Here is an 18,423-nt window from a genome sequence, read left to right on the forward strand (position 1 = left end):
AAGGCACAGGGATAAGGAGTACCTAACCCAGGTGTGGGAGCAGGTAGGCCAGCAAAGGCTTTCTGGAGCAGGGGATCCCTGAAGTGAGCCTTGAAGGATGAATTAGCCAGATAGAAGGCCGTACTCAAGGGAGGAAAAACAGAAAACAGAAAAGAACAGAGGTGTCGTTGAGGAACTAACTGCAAGTCGTGAAGTGTGGTAGGAGCAGAGGAGAGCAGTGGGTGGGGAGAGGGAAAGCCGGGGCTCTGGACAAGGGGGCTGAAGCCACGTTATGTGTGTTAGGTGCCTACTTAAGAGTTAGAATTGTACCCCTTGTTAGGCTGTGGGCAGTAGTTGAGGAGTTTAATCAGGGAAGTGGCATGATGAGATTTGTGTTTAGAAAGATCAAGCTCTGAGAGTAGTAAGAAGCCTGCATGGGAAGAGGGGTAGACTGAAGGCAGGGAGATAAGTAGGAGGCTGAATGCAAAATAATAAGGTCAGAACCGAATTTGTGGTGCTAGGGATGAAAAGAAAGAGCAACATTTCAGAGAAATCAAAAAGACTTGCTTCTGGTTTGGTGTGGTGTTGAGTGAGAAGGAGGAGTCTTGGAAGGACTCCAGACTTCCCATCAAATTTGAGTTTAAATCTGGACACTTCAGCTTGCTAGCTCTGGTGACTTTGGGCAAGATACTTAGCCTCACCTGGTCTTAGGTCCCTCATCTCTGCAAAGGAGATTAAAATGTCTTGAGGACGAAATGAGCTAAGAATATATGTAGTTGCCTGATAAGACACCACAGAGTAAGTTTTCAAGAACTGATACCTCTTTTACTGGTTATGAAGTTTAACCACATTTCACCAAGTAAACAAACATGGTAGAATGAGTACTAGAATCCAGGCTTCACACATACAGGGATTTTTATCTCCTTTGCCCATTTACTGTTTTCCCCCAGTGCCTAGAATAGTGCCTGGCACATAGTAGACACTCAAACATTTGCTAAATGAATTAGTGATTCGATTTTAAGAATTTAATTTAGTTTTGGTCTTTTAAGATAGAGAAATTTGTAGGATATCTAAATGGAGATGACCATTATTTAGCATTTGGATATTTTGATCTGGAGTTCAGGAGAGATATCTGGACTGGACATAGAAATGTGGGGGTCATCAAGGTAAATGGGTGGTAATTGAAGCTATGGGATGGATTACATCACCTACAGCAAGCGTGTTGGTCAACAGGAGGCCTCGGGAACTAAGGACTGTTGTTTAACTTTTTTTAGATGTGTACCCTTTTGAAAATCTGATGAATACCGTAGATCCTCTCTGCACAGAAATGCACATAAAAATGACAAATTTCCACCAGGGTATCTGTGTGAGGAACTATATACCTTGGGTTAAGAACCTGTGGTATGCAGTAAAAAGAGGTCTGAAGATGGCACCTCAAGCAATACCAACATAGAAGGTGGGCAGAGGAAAAAGAGTAAGATGGGGAAGTGAGTTAACAGGAAAAGAGGAAAATCAAGAAAGGCTCAGAATAAGAGTTTCATTTGAAGCTGAGAGTAAGAGTTTCCAAAAGGAGGGAGTGCCAAATGCCACAGACAAGTCAAAGAAGATATAACATGTCCATTGATTGACTTTGGCCATCAGAGGTCTTTGGCGACTTTAATAAGATCCATTTCCGTTGAGTGGTATGGGGGAAAGGAAGCTGGAGTTCTGGGGATTACATGGAACACTGAGGAAACAATGAAGACATGGAGACAACTAGGAGAAGTTCCTTCATTTGTTTATTTATTAACAGATATTTATTGAGTACCTACCATATATCAGGCACTGTGCTGGAAGCTGGAGGTTGATCCACAAGGGTGGATGTGGTCTCCTCCCTTAGCTGACGTTCTTATTGTCTGTTTGCCTGCCTACCTCCCCAGTCCCCTCACTCCTGCCCAGAAAATGCCCTGAAATGCGTTTCTCCTTGGTACACCACTGGGCACACTCAGCCACCAGGGGCCTCCAGTTGTTTTGCTGGGTCAGATCCGGACTGTTCAATTGCTCTTCTCTCACTTGGGCACGAGGGAGCAGATTGTCCTCTATAACACCACCCTTTAAAGTCAGGGATGCACGTCAAAATATCCTTGAGTTCGTGCAGTGCTCACTATGATCAGTGAGTTGATGAAAATTATTTTAATACTTTTTTTTTCACTTTTAGCTCACACTAACTCTTTCTTGTGGTAATGACTTTTATAAGTTTATTATTTGCAGTATAAAACAGTGGTCCTAAATGTAGAAAAGAGGCATGAATACCAGGCCTAGGGAAACCTTTATCCTAGTCCTAGACTTTTTGCATGTGGGAATCCCTCATTTTTATTTAAAAAATCTCTTCCTGGGGCTTTGTTGTCTTTCCATACGTATGGAGGGTTTGCAAGCTTCAAGACAGCCATGGCTTTCATAAGGCTAGCATGTGTGTGAGTGTGAGTGAGTGTGTGTGTGTGTGTGTGGTGAGGAGTGGGGGACTCTGTCTTGGTGCTTCTGGTTTTTTGCCCCTAGCACTATTGTGGACCAGCGGATTCAGAGAATGGTATACAGTGATTCTCAGTTTATTTCTTATATTAGAACTGAAAGCGTAAATAATTATCCCATAAATATGATTTAGATTTTCCCAAAAGCACACTGCATTGCCCCTGCTTCCAGTGAAACTCGCCTACCTCTTTTCTGCTTCCTCACTTCGTCTTTAAAATTTTTTGACTGCATTTTATCTCCAGATTGGCTTTTCAGTTGCAAATTCAGAGAATGTAATATGTTCTATCTTCCAGATCATTTCTAAAAATGTTAAATAAGAACAAGTTCAGAACCAATCTATTCCTTTTCTCTTAATGTTGTTTTCTAATGTTTAAAGATCCCATTCTTTTGTACATATTTCTTTACACGTACAGGTTATACTAAAAGTATACAGATAGCTATAAAATGCCCAGAACAGTGCCTGACATATTGTAGGTACTCAGTAAATAGCAATGACTGTGCCGGTTTCTCCAGGCTCTCCAGATTATTTGGTAGTTCCTGTGTTCTTTTCAGAATTGTTAAAATGCTTATTAATTTGGATGGGAGCATGATGATGTTACATCGGCAATGTGCCAACCAACGTTATTATACGGCACATTTTTTTAAAGCTTGGTTATACATTTTGCCAAATAATCCTCATTGAGACAGCAAAAACTCAAGTATTCTCGGTGTGATTTGTGATTTTTAATTTTGATTTCTTTATGTGTTTATTTTAAAAATAGAAAGCTCAATTTTGGAATTAATCTCTTTGCTCTTCAGGTAATCTATTAGAGATTATAACATAAATATAGCATAACTTAAAATATATAATAAAACCTTTAGAATAGGATCTTATTTATTAGAATACTAAAAAATTAGAAAATCTATTTATTTATTTTTTTTCATAAATTTATTTATTTTATTTATTTTTGGCTGTGTTGGGTCTTCGTTTCTGTGCGAGGGCTTTCTCTAGTTGCGGCGAGCGGGGGCCACTCTTCATCGCGGTGCGCGGGCCTCTCACTATCGCGGCCTCTCTTGTTGCGGAGCACTGGCTCCAGACGCGCAGGCTCAGTAGTTGTGGCTCACGGGCCCAGTTGCTCCGTGGCATGTGGGATCTTCCCAGACCAGGGCTCAAACCCGTGTCCCCTGCATTGGCAGGCAGATTCTCAACCACTGCGCCACCAGGGAAGCCCAGAAAATCTTTATTTTTATGAGACAAACATCATAAACTCATCAAACATTCACATAGGTTACTTTATTTGAATATATAATAATAGAAATTAGGGAGATATGACATTTATATTCAGAGGTCAAAGACTTTTCCAAGATCACTTGTAAAGGGCAGAATTATGACTTTGACCAGGACTTCTGAACTGAATCACACCTTTATGCTTTTTTTCATTATGACTTTTTACTAAGAGAAGTTAAAAGAAACTCTTACATTCAGTAAACATTCTCCCAAACCTCCTGTGTCTATAGCACTCTATAGTAACAATGACTAGTTATAGTAATGACACATGTCCAGTGTGTGTACAAGAAAGGGTTTATGTTTTTCATAAACATAACTGAGGCTGAGATGCAGAAGGCTGGGGAACGCAAAGGGTAAATTCTCAGTTAATCAGAATTTTAAATGAAGCTGGAAGCCTTGAGCAGCCAAATTTGTATCCACCTTAAGCTTCTTAAGCAGTCATGGTTGTAGACACCTTTTTCAGAATCCCCAGGTTTTTTACAGTAGGAAAAAAGAAGCACTTAAATTACCTCCCTCCTCTCTTTTTGTCCTTTGCAGTCATTAGACTAGCTTAGGGCAAGCAGTTTCTTGCATATTTCCATTCCTTGAAAACCTTCCAGTCAGCCCATCATTGAGCAGCTCTTCTCATCTTTTATTACATCCGCTGCATCTATAAACTGTACATCAGTGGAAATTTTTTTTAATAGTTTCTGTTTCGCTCCTTATTTATTATCAGGTATTCTTAGATGGAACGTTTTAAATCTGTACTTACTATGGTAAGCTGCTGTGAATACTTCCCGTGCCATATAATTAATGCCACCATCGGAGAAACTCCTTAAAATATGCGGGCACATGGCGCCTGCCCTTCCCTCTCTCCCCCCCCTTCCCTCCTCCACACACACACACACACACACACACACACACACACACACGCACACACGCGTGCGCAAAGCACACACCCAACTGCCATTCTCCGGCAGGCCTGTTTCTGGAGTTGGGAGATGTCAGCCTGCCGGGAGCGGGTGGGAGGAGGAGGAAGAGGTGGGGCTCTACTCTGATTAATTACCTTAGGCATTCGGGGGTGGGGCTTCCTTCAGCCATCTGCCTGCGATATGGGAGGGAGCTGGAGAAAGAAGGAGGGGGAGAGACTGCCAGAGAGGAAGAGAAAAGAAAGGAAGAAACACTAGAAAGAAAAAGGAAGGAAAACGGGATAAAGGGAGAACAATCACCCACCCTTTAAGAGCTAAACTTGGGGGGGGGGAGGGGGGTGGAAAGCAAGCTGTGGAAGGTGTGCCCCAGCACGACCGCGTTGAAGTGTTCATCATCTGTTCCATTTGGTTTATGGAGAAAAAGAAAATGGTAACTCAGGTAAGATCTGTGTTTCCTCCGTGCGTTTCTTTTCTCGTTTCTGAGATCTAAATAAGATGGGGGGGGCATAGTCACCAGAGTTTTAATTATTATTGTCTTTTTAAGAAGGGCCAGAATTATTGTTATCAGCTGGAAAGTGTTAGTCTGTGCCTGTTGTGAGTCCGTGTGTGTGGTGTATCCGTATCCTTTTTTCTCTCCCCTCCCTTAGCTCCATAGCAGATTCCTGTTTCCTGTACTGTGCAGCTGTAGCTCAGGAAAGACCCTGTGGGGATTTGTCTACCTCTTTGTCTTGGTTCTGAGAAGAGGGAGGGAGAGAGAGACTGCAGAGGTAGGAAGAGATTCTTGTAGACTGCCAAAAAGAGGGGAGAGGGATCGACTTCCTTTTAAGAATTGCAGAAGAATTTGTGTTATAAGGAAATCTGATTCCTGATTCGCTTTGGTTTCTCAGAATTGGCAATGGACTTGCAGTTTTGCTGCCTTTGCTCTAAGTGGCTTATTAAAAATGAAGGCTAGAAAAATGTTTCATTTTCATGTCTTTGTTACTGGCAAAGACTGTTTTCCGTGAGAACATAGAAGCATCCAGGTGCAGCAGAGGCAGGTAGAGCCCTCCCTGGCAGAAGAACAAGTCTGAATATATAAATGACAATCACACGGGTATTAAAAGACATCTGAAGGAGAAGGAGTAGGAAATGGAAGACCTCTCCCTCTCTCTCTCTCCCTCTCCCTCTCTCTCTCTCTCTCTCTCCTCTCTCTCTCTCTCTCTCTCTCTCTCTCTCCCTCTCCCTTCCCCCCCGCCCCCCCCCCCGCACCTCTCTCTCTCCCCCTGTCTTTGGTTATACCAGGCAATATCTGCATTTTAGCAAGTCATTCCTGACAAATGGAAAGGTGAATACTCTTCCCCAATTTCCCCTGGTGGTGCTATTTTTCTTCTTGGCACCCTTCTGTATGTTCCTTTTCCCTTTTTTCTTTATATGTAGGTTGAGAGGAAACGATGAGACTGTGATTTATCAATGAGAATCGTTTGCATTGTGGAACGTTCATGTCCTTTAGTCTCAGACTTAAGATCAGTTTCACTCCAGGCTTTTATGCTCTGTAGGGAAATTTCATCACTGGACAGTGCTTTCCTTTTAAGGAGGTTGCCCCCCCCCCCCCCTTTTTTTTTTTTTTTGTATTCTCTCATCTCTTTTCCTAAGTCACCACCGGAGGGCGAGAGAGTCAACTGGCTATCTGGATAGAGGCATCATTTTAGGAGCTAGAACCCTGTTCTGTTAAATGTTATATAATGCCCCGCAGTGCTGTTTGGAAGGAGGTAAAGCATTAAGGAGATTTTCCCAGCATGACCGAGAGGAAAGGGAAGTTTCAAAGAATATGTCTTTCCGTAGTAATTTTTCAGCAGATCTGAGTTTGGAGATTATTAAGAAACCCCTCCCTCTTCTGGAAAGTGGAGAAACCCTTGAAATATTTTCTCTTCCACTTCTTATCCCTTCATCATCAGCCCGATTAACTCTTTTGAAATATTGCTTTACTTTTTAAAAAAGAGAAAACATGTTTTTGGCTTCTCTTTGTTGCTTGGGAGATGATACTTCTTAAACTTGGAGCCCTCGTTCAGTTTTCATTAACTGACCATATTAGAGGGTACCAGCTCTCTTCTTTCTCAGCTATTACTGGAGCCTTTTCAACTACTTGACTTTTCATTGTATATATTTTTAAATCAGTGAAAGAGTTATCTAAACTAGGACTTCTTATAATCAGAGGTTTTCTGTGGCCTCTTGGAGCCTGTCCCCTTAGTTTCTAGAGCAGCTGAGTAAACGTGTGCAAGCCCAAGTTCGAATGCACAAGCATTTGCACACTTAATATCTTGGTCTTAATAATAAGTATTTAAGGAAACTATAATTTTAGGAATGAAGCAGAAGAGATAAATAGAAACTGGAAAAAGGGAGTTGGGGGAGGTTAAGAATTCTAATAGGTAAGTGAAAATCATTATGATTTTCTCAGTGTGTGTGAATGCTGAAGGAAACAAGGAACTCATTTTTGCCCATCCTGAATTTATACAAATGGAAAGTATAGAATGTCAGACTTGTGAATTTTCAATATTCCAGCATGTTTGTTTTTTGTATATACTTTCTATGTTAATGTAACATACATAAAATAGCAAGATAGGCCCAATCTTTATTTGTCCTATGGTTTTGTTTTGTTTTGGTTTTGGTGGGGGGGTAGTTTTTGGTTTTTTGAGCCAGACGTCAAATCCCAATAGTTGATAATGATCTGTCACATAAACTTTCTGAATAGAAAATTTCTGCGGTGTTCAGGGTTCAGTTATCAAAGTTAAACAGTTTATTGTGGTATTTAGTATCTTAACAAGTATATTAAGAAAAGTATTTAGATATGTTTTCATCATTTTGTCACCTAGGTTCTTTGCATCTTTGATCTTAACATTTCTATATCCCGTGGTTTCCATCGCTCACTTGGTGGAAGAAGGTGAAGGGCCTTCAGTGGATGACATTTTCATCACATTTAGATCCATATCTGTAGCTACACGGTGTACACACATTGTTACTATATATGCTCTGGTTTTATAAGGCCTGTTTTTGGTTTATAAGGCTCTGTTATTTACAATAAGTTATCAGAGTTTTGCTTTAAAAAAAAAAGCAAATGGCAATATAATTACAGAATTCTAGTATAGTAGACAAACATGCTCATGTGACTTTTTAAAAAATAACTTTAGGTTTATCTGTCATTCCTGTATATGTTATAGGAGTATTTCACTGAGGTACTCTCTTCTTTCAGAGCATGTGAACCAAATTATTGCATCTCCTCACATCTGTGAAAATAACAATGTGGAATAAAAGGAAGGAGAAGAGATACATTCTTGTAATATGTGTCAAATTAGACAAAGTTGCAAATGACTTCAACTCCAATTAATAAGGAAAGGTTATACTATTTGTTGTTGAAAGGGAAAGTATACTAGGCAGAGAGGAAAAGATTTTACAGTGTGGACGTTAAAGAAAATTTTTGTTCTCTACTATAGCGTAAGACTGCCAGTTTCTGTGGAACACAAAGCCCTCCCTTTCTTGGACAGCTCAGTGCTTTGCTGGCATTTTCTTCAAAATCTGTTTTCCATCAGGACCAAGAGGAGGGAAGGTGTTAAGAATAAGGGAGGTTAGAAAGGGGGCTGCTGTTCCTTTAAATAGTGCAGGGAGCCCAAGTGGCAGCAGGCCACTCCGGAGTGTATTCTTTTGTAATGAATCACCAGTTCTATTGTCTGCTATCTCCACTCTTTGTAGCTGGAAGGCCGAAGTCTTTTACCTGAGCTGTGGCCGGGTCCCTATTCGTTCCAGGGTGGCTGGGAGGAGAGAAGAGGGAGGGTATTTTATGCTTTAATTAAAGACCGGTAAGAGAACAGGTATGTTTTGCTTTGTTTCATTTTCTATTATCCTTTCTGGTTTTGTTTTTGTTTTTTTGAAATGAGTTGGAGTAGGGAATCTTTTCTGTGATTTTGCTAAGCGTATCCCATTTTCTGTGCATTTTGAAAGTCCTCAGTGATTATTTAGTCTCCATTTTGTGGCAGTGCTTTAAAGTGATTCCATTGGGTTGCCAGCCAGGTCCCCCCGAGCCCATCCCACCCTTCATCCACAGAGCTTCAGTCCACACTGTTGGCTTTGGCTCACTTCCACTTTCTGTGGGTTGCACAGGACTCTGGGAAGTTGGGGGGTAGGCGGAGATTGGGTTTGAGGCTAATTTATGTTCCTTTACAATGAACCAAAAAAAGCCTCACTTTTTCCAGAGCTTTGGTTTCTTTCTGAATTCTTCTACATTGCTCCTTATCTTCAGTTATAACCATTTCCTTGCCAAGGCCAAGACTGGCTCTTGAAAAATATTGCTATTCTAAAAATTACTCAGTTCCCCTGAAAAGATACCCAGAATTCCATATAAATCTGAGCAATTTTGATTTACTAAATGGTTTTTCTTCCCAGTCACCTCCCATGCCCCAAAACACACACCTTTTTTTGGCTCCTTCCCTTTATTTTTTTCCTTTATCTTTCTTCTTAGTTTTGTAGTCGAGACTAGGAAAGCTTAGTGTTTGACAAACTGCTATTCAGGATTGTATTGCTACCGAGGACACCTCCATGTTGAAAGGGAAATGACACTCCTCACCCCTCTCAGTGGCTTAGCTCAAAGTCCTGGTTGTGTTCCTCCAGTTTTTTGTTCTTCCCTGAAAATTTTCAAACTCACATCCAAAAGATCGCCATATGGGAACAATCTCATTTCTCTTTTGACTTTTGACTACTCACATTTTCACTTCTCTTCACATAATACCTTCCCTTGGTTTGTTTCTTGGGCATCTGTATGTGATTGTCATGGTAATGGTAGCCCCACAGCCTTTGAGCATCCTTTTGGTGTACAGTTCCTCTCTGGAATCTGGCATTGTTGATATCTCAAGCATTCCCTTCTGGAATCATAATTCCTCACTTTTTTCCCCCAACATTCCAAAACCACTGTCAAATCTTTCTTAAACGTTTCTAAACAATACTTCATATGTGAAATCTAACAAACACAAATGGAATGCTCCCCTGCAGTAAATGCTTTGTTGTTTCCAATGTAGCAACTGCATTATTGGGTTTGGATGCTCAACTTTCAAGCAGAAATGTTTCAGTCTGCCATCATGATGTATCGTTTCCATTTCCCAGATGTGCAGATGTCCCTCTATTACTAGTAGAATGATTAAGTTCAGGAAATCTTGGAGTCAAATAATTCATTAGAGGTCATTGCCAGAGTGAATCATTTACAGTGCAGGTCTGATTTTTGTCACCCCTGTGCTTTAAACCTTCCATTTGTTTCCCTTCAGACCCCAGTGTCCTCACTCTGGTCTCTGAGGTCCTGAGTGACCGGGAACCTGGCTTACTCTCCAGCCTTATCTCCTGCTGCCCTTCTCTTCCCATGTTCTGCTCCGGTGGGTGACACTGGCCTCTTCGCTATTCCTTCTAACACACCTTGCATCTTCCTGCTCAGAACCTTTCCTTCTGTTTTTCTTTTAGATGGAAATGCTCATCCCCCAGGCTCTCAAGAGTTCTTTGACCTTCCTATCTCAACTTGAATTCCCCAATTGTTCCCTATTCCCTTAACCTGCTTTTTCTTCACTTATCACTGATATTAGTGTTTGTCATTACTCTTTATTTGCTTGTTTATTATCAGTGCTACCCCACCCCTACAAAGAATGTAAGTTCTGTGAGGCAGGGACCTTTGTCAGCAGTCTCTTGTATTCCCGGTATCTAAAACTGTGCCTGGCATGTGGTCAAAATAATAGCTAATCAGCTAATCTTTATATATGATGTATTACTATCAGGTACTGTGCTAAGCACTTTACCTACATTAACTCATTGAATCCTCTCATCAACCCTATAATTATCCCCATAGGACAGAAGAAGAAACTGAGGCATATTACGCTTACATAATTTGCCCCAATTTATAAGCTACTAAGAGATGTTGTGGGGATTCATATCCACAGACTCGCTTGGGAATCTGTACCCTTAACCACTGTGCTCTAGTGCCCCTTGTAGGCATTACATATTCATTTAATACTTGCTGACTGTGTGAATGAATGAATATAGTTGAGACTCTCTTATTCACTTCTGGAATTTCCATCTCTGACATGTTCAAGGCTTTGATGGAATACTTGTAATAACAAGGAATTCACTATAGAATAAAACGAATTTATTTTTCTAATATTACATAATAATAATAGATAACATTATAGAGTATGTATTATGCATTAGGCACTGTCATCAGTGCCTTATGTAATTCCTTTCAGCAGCCTTATAAGTACTGTTAACGTCCATGTTGAAGAACTTAGGAAACAGGGATACCGAGGGGTTAAATAACTTGGCCAAGTTGACAACATCAGGATTTAAACCCAAGGAGTTTGGCTCCAGCTTCCCTGTTCCTAACCACCACTGATAATTACTGTTATTGAAATAACCTTTTGTTCTTGCATACCACTTTGTACCAACTTTACATACAAATCACATTTACATACAAACAGTTGTTGTATTCATATCATATGTCACTTGTCAATCTCTTTTTGAGGTAGGTGGTGTTTTTCCCACCTCCCCCCCACCCCCACCCCTACGATAGACTTTGACATTCAAGAGGTCAAGCAACCTTGTAGTTCTGGGAACAGACAGGGATAGGTTCCAAATATGAGATCCATTTAATTCCAAATTTGCATACTCTTCCATTATACTACAAGCCTCATAGGTAAAGAGTTCCATTGTTGGCTGTTACAAAGTAGAAATGTTTTCCTTATGGTGAGCTAAAATCTGTTTTCATTATTATCTTCTCATTGTTTCTAGTTCTGTCATCCAGAGTCACATGGAGTGGTTAATCTCTCTTCCTCATAAAACCCAAGTATTTGAAAATAACTGCTAAGTGTTCCCTTCAATCTTCTGTTCTCAGTACTCATCTTACCTACCTCCTTGAATTATTCCTCATAGATATGAAACCATATGGTTTCTATAGTCTTTACTGTTCTGGACTAATTATGACAATTTATATGAATGATTTATCATTTATATCCAATTACTGAGTAGTTATGAGTATTATTAGGTATCATATCTTTGTTATAAGTTTTGTTTTTTGATAGCATGTTGCGTTTACTCAGTTTTCATAGTCTATTGACCATGCAGTGTTGGCAGCAATTTATTTATTTATTTATTTATTTATTTTAAAAATATATTTATTTATTTATTTATTTTTGGCTGCGTTGGGTCTTCGTTGCTGTGCGGGGGCTTTCTCTAGTTGTGGCGAGCGGGGGCTACTCTTCGTTGTGGTACACAGGCTTCTCATTGCTGTGGCTTCTCTTGTTGCAGAGCACGGACTCTAGGGTGCATGGGCTTCAGTAGTTATGGCGCATGGGCTTAGTTGCTCCACAGCATGTGGGATCTTCCCGGACCAGGGCTCGAACCCATGTCTCCTGCATTGGCAGGCGGATTCTTAACCACTACGCCACTAGGGAAGCCCTTGTCAGCAATTTATAACTTCAAAATAAGAGTATATTACCCTCAACTCTTAAGTAGAATATTGTTTTTCTTCTCCATTTTAAAGCATGCTGTCAGCTGATTGGCAAGAATCTACTTGCCTTCTAACTTTTCTAGGTCTTGCCCAGATCCCTCAAAGGTTACTAACACTGAAATTTTCACTTTTTAAACTTATTTTTTAGAAATACTGTTTTGAAGATGCCAGTTGGACCAACAGATGATGTATTAAAAAACAGCAAAAGTAAATTTGATCACCTCTCTTGAGATGTTGAAATTGTATCAAAAAAGAGTGTTGAAGAGCCCAAATTGGGAATTATAGAGTCTTTTAAATCAGTAGCAATAGTAAATCATCATCTTATTTTTCTATTGAGAATAGAAGTAAAACACAACCAAAAAATAAATTAAACCCTTGAAAAATATTCTGATTTAACAATCCATATTATAAATCAAATACCTTAGAAATAGCCTTAGATTAGCTTACTTTGGCATATTATTCTTTTCATCATTCCTCTTGAATTTTTTCAAAGGGCTATCAGTTTCAGAATATTAGAATAACATTTCTTATTTAATTAATGGTCCAGGAAATAAGTATAGCTAGACTGCTGTTAACAGAAGGAAATACAGTTTTAAAAATTATAACTTGAAATCATATAACTGGAGATATTTAATTCATTTAGAACTGCAGGATAAAGTTCTGCAAGCAAAATTTGATATTTCATATATAAAGGAATAGTTAAGAAAATATGGAAATGGAAATCAATAATTACTTTATGAAATTAAAAAATAATACTTTTATATCCACAAATAATGTAACTAGTCTTTTATCTAATATTGTATGAGATTTCTTATAAGAACTTCTGAACAGATAAGCTGAGACTTAATTGAAGGAGATGAGATTTTGAAAGACTCCTAACTTAGAGCAGAAATCCATAAACTTTTTCCATTAATGACTAGATAGTAAATATTTTTGGCTTTGCAAGCCACGCTGTCTCCGTTATAACTGTTCAGTTCTGCTGTTGTAACAAGAAAGTAGTCATCGATGATACATAAGTGAATGGGTGTGGCTATGTTCTAGTTAAACTTTATTTTTTTTTAACATCTTTGTTGGAGTATAATTGCTTTACAATGGTGTGTTAGTTTCTGCTATGTAACAGAGGGAATCAGCTGTACGTATACATGTATCCCCATATCTCCTCCCTCTTGCGTCTCCCTCCCACCCTCCCTATCCCACCCCTCTAGGTGGTCACAAAGCACTGAGCTGATCTCCCTGTGCTATGCGGCTGCTTTCCACTAGCTATCTATTTTACATTTGGCAGTATATATAAGTCCATGCCACTCTCTCACTTCATTAGTTAAACTTTATAAACACTGAAATTTTAATTTCATATTACTTCCATGTGTCACAAAATATTCTTCTTTTGAATTTTTTCAACTATTTGAAAATGTAAAAACCACACTTAGCTTTCAGGGTGTACAAAAACAGGTGGTGGGCCAGCTTTGGACCAAAGCCATAGTTTGCCATCCCCTGATTCAGAAGGATGCAGTCCTCCCTGGTTTTTAGTAGAAGGAAGGTTTTCCCATATAGCTTGATGACAGGGACACAGTTTCTAGCAGCTTTGATGGGTCATCTTGGATCCCCGTTAGGGTGAAACCCCGACTTGCTCTCTCATTTTTCCTCCCAGAAAATTTGAAGATTCTTTTCCTTTCCTCACTTGCTTTCTCCCTCCACTCTACCCCCAAATCTGAACCACTTGAAATTCCGCAAATATGCCATATTTTGTACCTTACTGCTTTTCATGTATTTCTTCATATATTATTTTTCATGTATTATTACTTTGGGCCAGAATACCTCTTTCTCCCACATGAATAATTTCTTGCCTTAAAGATTTAGCTTAGACTTCACTAACTTCAGAAAGCTTGCCCTGTCTCATAGAGTTGTCCCTTTTTTGTGCTTCCTTGGCATTGTATATGTACTGTTCTCTTAGTCCATAGTATGTATTACTGTAATTGTGAATACATTTGTCTGTTTTTTCCATCAGACTGTAGTTTCTTTCAGGATTGGGACTATATTGCCAGTGTTTATTATTGTATCTGGTTCAATTTAGTTTGTAATAATACTTCTTGATTGAATTAATGAACTTTAACTTGTTAATTCATGACAAGTGCAAAACCAGAAGAGTTAAATTGGGTAGTCACATATATTCTAGTGCTTATTACTTAAATCAAGTAATACTTAAAATATAATGTCATTTTGGAAATGGATGCTTTATTTGATTAGAAGAAAGGAGGATTTTAGAGCAAACAGCTATTTGGGGAACACACAAATCTCTTGTAGATGTTCCAGTGGAAAGCTACATATATCCAGAAGATAGAATGTGGGTAAATGGCATAGGAGCTCTGGCCTTCTGAGAAGTCAAGAAAGAGGGAAGAAGAGAGAGTATGACTCCAACAAGGGTGGAAGGGCAAAGAAAGTGAATGAAAAGGTAACAGTGAAATTTTAGGGACTGGCAACCCATAATAAGTATACCAAATGTGGTATATTGGCTACAAGCCATCCCCCTCTCTCCTTTTCCTTCCACTCAAGATGACCAGGAGTAGATTCTTTTTAAAAGTTGTCAGCAGGGGGTGTGGGGGTGGTGGGCGGGGGAGGGATAAATTGGTAGTTTGGGATTAGCAGATAGATACACACTACCATATGTAAAACAGATAAACAGCAAGGACCTGCTGTATAGTACAGGGAACTCTACTCAACATCTTGTAATCTGTAATGGAAAAGAATCTGAAAAAGAATATATATAAGACTGAATCACTGTGCTGTACACCTGAAACTAACACAACATTGTAAATCACATATATTTCAATTTTTAAAGAAGCTATCAACACCGATACATATGAGACCATAATCATTCCATGTCATTTTCAAAGCTTGCTGTTCATTGCTAAGACTAAAGTCTTTTTTACTCTCTGTGTATTTCCTTTAGGTAGTTTCTATTGTGGTGTTATTAAGTGTGTACTGATCTTTTCTTCCTTCTGCAGTGTCTAATCTGTCATTAGTCCAATCCAATTTTTTTAAGCTCAGACAATACAGTTTTTTTGTTGTTGTTTTTTATTTTTGTTTTTTTTTTAATTTTTGGCTGCATTGGGTCTTCGTTGCTGTGCACAGGCTTTCTCTAGTTGCAGCGCACGGGGGCTACTCTCCGTTGCAGTGCGCGGTCTTCTCATTGCGGTGGCTTCTCTTGCTGCGGAGCACGGGCTCAAGGCACACAGGCTTCAGTAGTTGTGGTGCATGGACTTAGTTGCTCCGCGGCATGTGGGATCGTCCCAGACCAGGGCTCGAACCTGTGTCCCTTGCATTGGCAGGCGGATTCTTAACCACTGTGCCACCAGGGAAGTTTGACAATATAGTTTTCATCTCTAGAATTTTGATGCGGATCTTTTTTATATCTCTTAACATGCTTTTACATACAGTTTTTTTGAACATATGGAATACAGATGTTTTAATGTCCTTGTCTGCTAATTCTAACATCTACATTCATTCTGGATCAGTTGCAATTGATTGATTTTTCTCATCATTATGGGCTGTCTTTTTCTGCTTCTTTGAATGCCTCGTAATTTTTGAATGGATGCCAGACATTGTGAATTTTACCCTGTTGTATGCTAGATGTTTTTTTTTTTTTTCCCTGTAAATATTCTTGAGCTTTGTCTACAACACAGCTGAGTTTCTTAGAAATAGTTTAATTCTTTCAGGACTTATTTTTAAGTATTGTTAGATAGGACCAGAGCTGTGTTTAGTCTCCGGTTAATTTTTCCTCACTATTGAGGCAAGACTCTTCTTAGTACTGTAACTGATGCTTTTTAAATGATCAGATTTTCCACTCTTGTTTTTGGGAACAGGCTTTATTCTTGACACTGTGTGAGTTCCTAACACTATTCTCTTCAGCTCTTTCTCACATATTATGCAAGTAGTTTCTCACATACTCTTACTATTTAACTGAGTACTTGAGGGGAACCCTCTGTAGATCTTCAGAGTTCTCTCTATGCAGCTGTCTCTCCTGTGGTGCTCTCCCCTGTGACCTCTAGCTGTCTTGGCTTCCCTGGACTTGACGCTTTATCTCCTCAACTCATGAAGACCACCAGGCTCTGCCTGGTTTCTTCTCTGTGCCACAGTCTGGAAACTTTCTAAAAACTCACCTTGGTTTTTCCCATCTCAGGAATCACTGTCCTTCTATGCCTACTGTACAGTGTCTTGAGTGCTATTATTTCATGTATTTTGTTCTGTTTTTTAGTTGTTTGAGTTCTGTTTTTTAGTTGTTTGAGGTGGCAAAATAAATCTGGTCCTAGTTACTCCATCCTGATTGGAAGCAGTTATGCAGACGTTATCTGGATCTGGAACCAAATTCTTAAGTGTTGAATGAGATCCGGCGGTGGAATAATTTCAGAGAGAGTCTAGGACTGATCTAATCAAAGGCAAAAATAGTTCTTTAACAAAAATACATGGACAAGATCACAGGAAAAATAGGGTTTCCCTGTTTTTGTAGTTGAGCATGATTTGTGGTCTGTTGCAGAAAAGGAGAAAGATCCTTTTCTCCTGTGGGTTACCTATCATTGCAATTCTAACACAATAGGGAGGGAGAAAAGTCAAAGTACCACCTGCTCACTTCACCAGTGTAGAAGTTAGGGGGCACTTTGGATGAGCATTGATCTAAAATGTATGAAACTTTAGAGAGCCTTTGGTAAGCAACATTTAGACTTTCAGCCATTGTTATTTAAATGGTTTTCAGGTTATCTAGACATTTCAGTGGGTAAGGGCGCTATGTAACTAAACATGTACATACTAGAGAAAGTGGGTGTCATGACGCTGTTTGGAGCTTTCTTAAGTTGAAATGGTTGCCTGTTATTTGCTAGTGTAGCAACTGTGAACAGAAGTTCAGCCAAATATATTCTTTAAAGTTTTCTCTCTTGAGGAACCAGGAGACATTTTTGAAAAACTGGGAATGTGTGTGTTTTGTTTGGGTAAATTTCACTTAGCCTATGTTTTATATAAAGCCTTTAGTACAAAGAATGTGGAACCCCTCCACCCCATGTTGGTATTGATGTTACTGTTTGTGTAAAAAAGAACTTGAAGAACTTTAAAGTTATAACTCAACTATTAGGTTTACATTGTGGACTATATATACTTTTCCCCTTGTTCCTTCTTCCTTCACAATAGGTAGTTATTATCTCTACTGCTTTTTTTTTTTAGCAAAGAGTTTTGTATGCATGATCTCAATTCTTGTAGGTACCCCATTAGGTAGCTGTCCTTCTCATTTTACAAATAAAAATATTGAGGCATTGAGAGGTTAAGTAACTTGTCCACAGGCACACAACTGTACATGGCAAAACCTGGGTTTGAACCCACACTTAGCTTATTCCAAAATTTATGCTATTTCTACCCTTTTTTAATGATAGCCATTATATTAAGTATAGTATGAAAGATATCAGCCTTAATATTTATTTAACTCTTTCTTTACATAAGAAAAATCTCTGTAACTCACCTTTAGCCAGAACCTTGAGAAATGTCTGCTGATTTTCTTGGAGCCTTAGGTTCCTCTGGGATAAGTGCAGAATTGATCAATTTGACTATTCTATACATAACTTCTATTTCCTGAAATTTTATCTCAGCACAGAGCTTTTACAGTTTGATGGTTTAGTATTTCATATGGGAGCATTTATGCAGGGTAAGAGAGAAATCAAAGCATTGGCTCATTTGAGCAGCTCTTAGCCACTTTGGGCAAGGGAACAGATAAGCTGTTTAATGGCACTTTGTTACAGAAGAAAACACAGTTTCACATGGTAATATACCTAATGTTTCTTCTTTTTTACTATATTCTGTCCCTTGGGTAAGGCCTCTTTATCACAGAATCAGATTCTTAGAGCTGTAATGAACTTTGTTTTACAAATCAGGATATAGAACCCAAGAGGAAGTGAGTTGTCCAAGGTCATACAGCAGAATACGGCAGAACTGGAGCTAGTTCTCCATCTGATATTCTTTGTACTGTCAGAACATCTTAGAAAGTCCAGACTTTTAAATAAGATGTTTAGTCTATACAGGCTAAAATATCAAACCCTTACGCTCCCCATTCCTAAAGGGGAAAATATTAAAATGAGTAAAAAGTTAAACTCATATATCATGGGCATTCTTTGCTGGAAAATTATTCTTGAATGAAGCTGGATAGTCTAGTTGATATGATAATGAAGTTCTAAATGAGAAAGATTATAACTAAGAAGAAATAAATATGCCCTTTGATT

General features: G+C 39.1%; 2 protein-coding genes across 35 annotated transcripts in view; one reads left to right on the forward strand and one right to left on the reverse strand.

Moving 5' to 3' along the window:
- The window catches only part of RBFOX2 (RNA binding fox-1 homolog 2), a 264,208-nt gene that overhangs the window by 165,584 nt on the left and 80,201 nt on the right, over positions 1–18,423 (forward strand). Inside the window, exon 1 of one of the 34 annotated variants that reach the window (XM_082420805.1) lies at positions 4,832–5,101. The exons of 32 other annotated variants lie outside the window; for them this stretch is intronic. In XM_082420805.1, the coding sequence (XP_082276931.1) occupies positions 5,075–5,101 (27 nt within the window). In that variant the 5' untranslated portion in view covers positions 4,832–5,074. Of the gene's footprint in view, positions 1–4,831; positions 5,102–18,423 lie in introns of those variants that run through there. One more of the 34 variants, XM_082420809.1, reaches the window with a different exon arrangement.
- The window catches only part of LOC309641106 (apolipoprotein L6-like), a 274,531-nt gene that overhangs the window by 129,271 nt on the left and 126,837 nt on the right, over positions 1–18,423 (reverse strand). The gene's annotated exons all lie outside the window — the stretch shown is intronic.

This window comes from Balaenoptera physalus, assembly GCF_965194825.1.
Source record: "Balaenoptera physalus genome assembly, chromosome: 13".
Classification (NCBI taxonomy): Eukaryota; Metazoa; Chordata; class Mammalia; order Artiodactyla; family Balaenopteridae; genus Balaenoptera; species Balaenoptera physalus.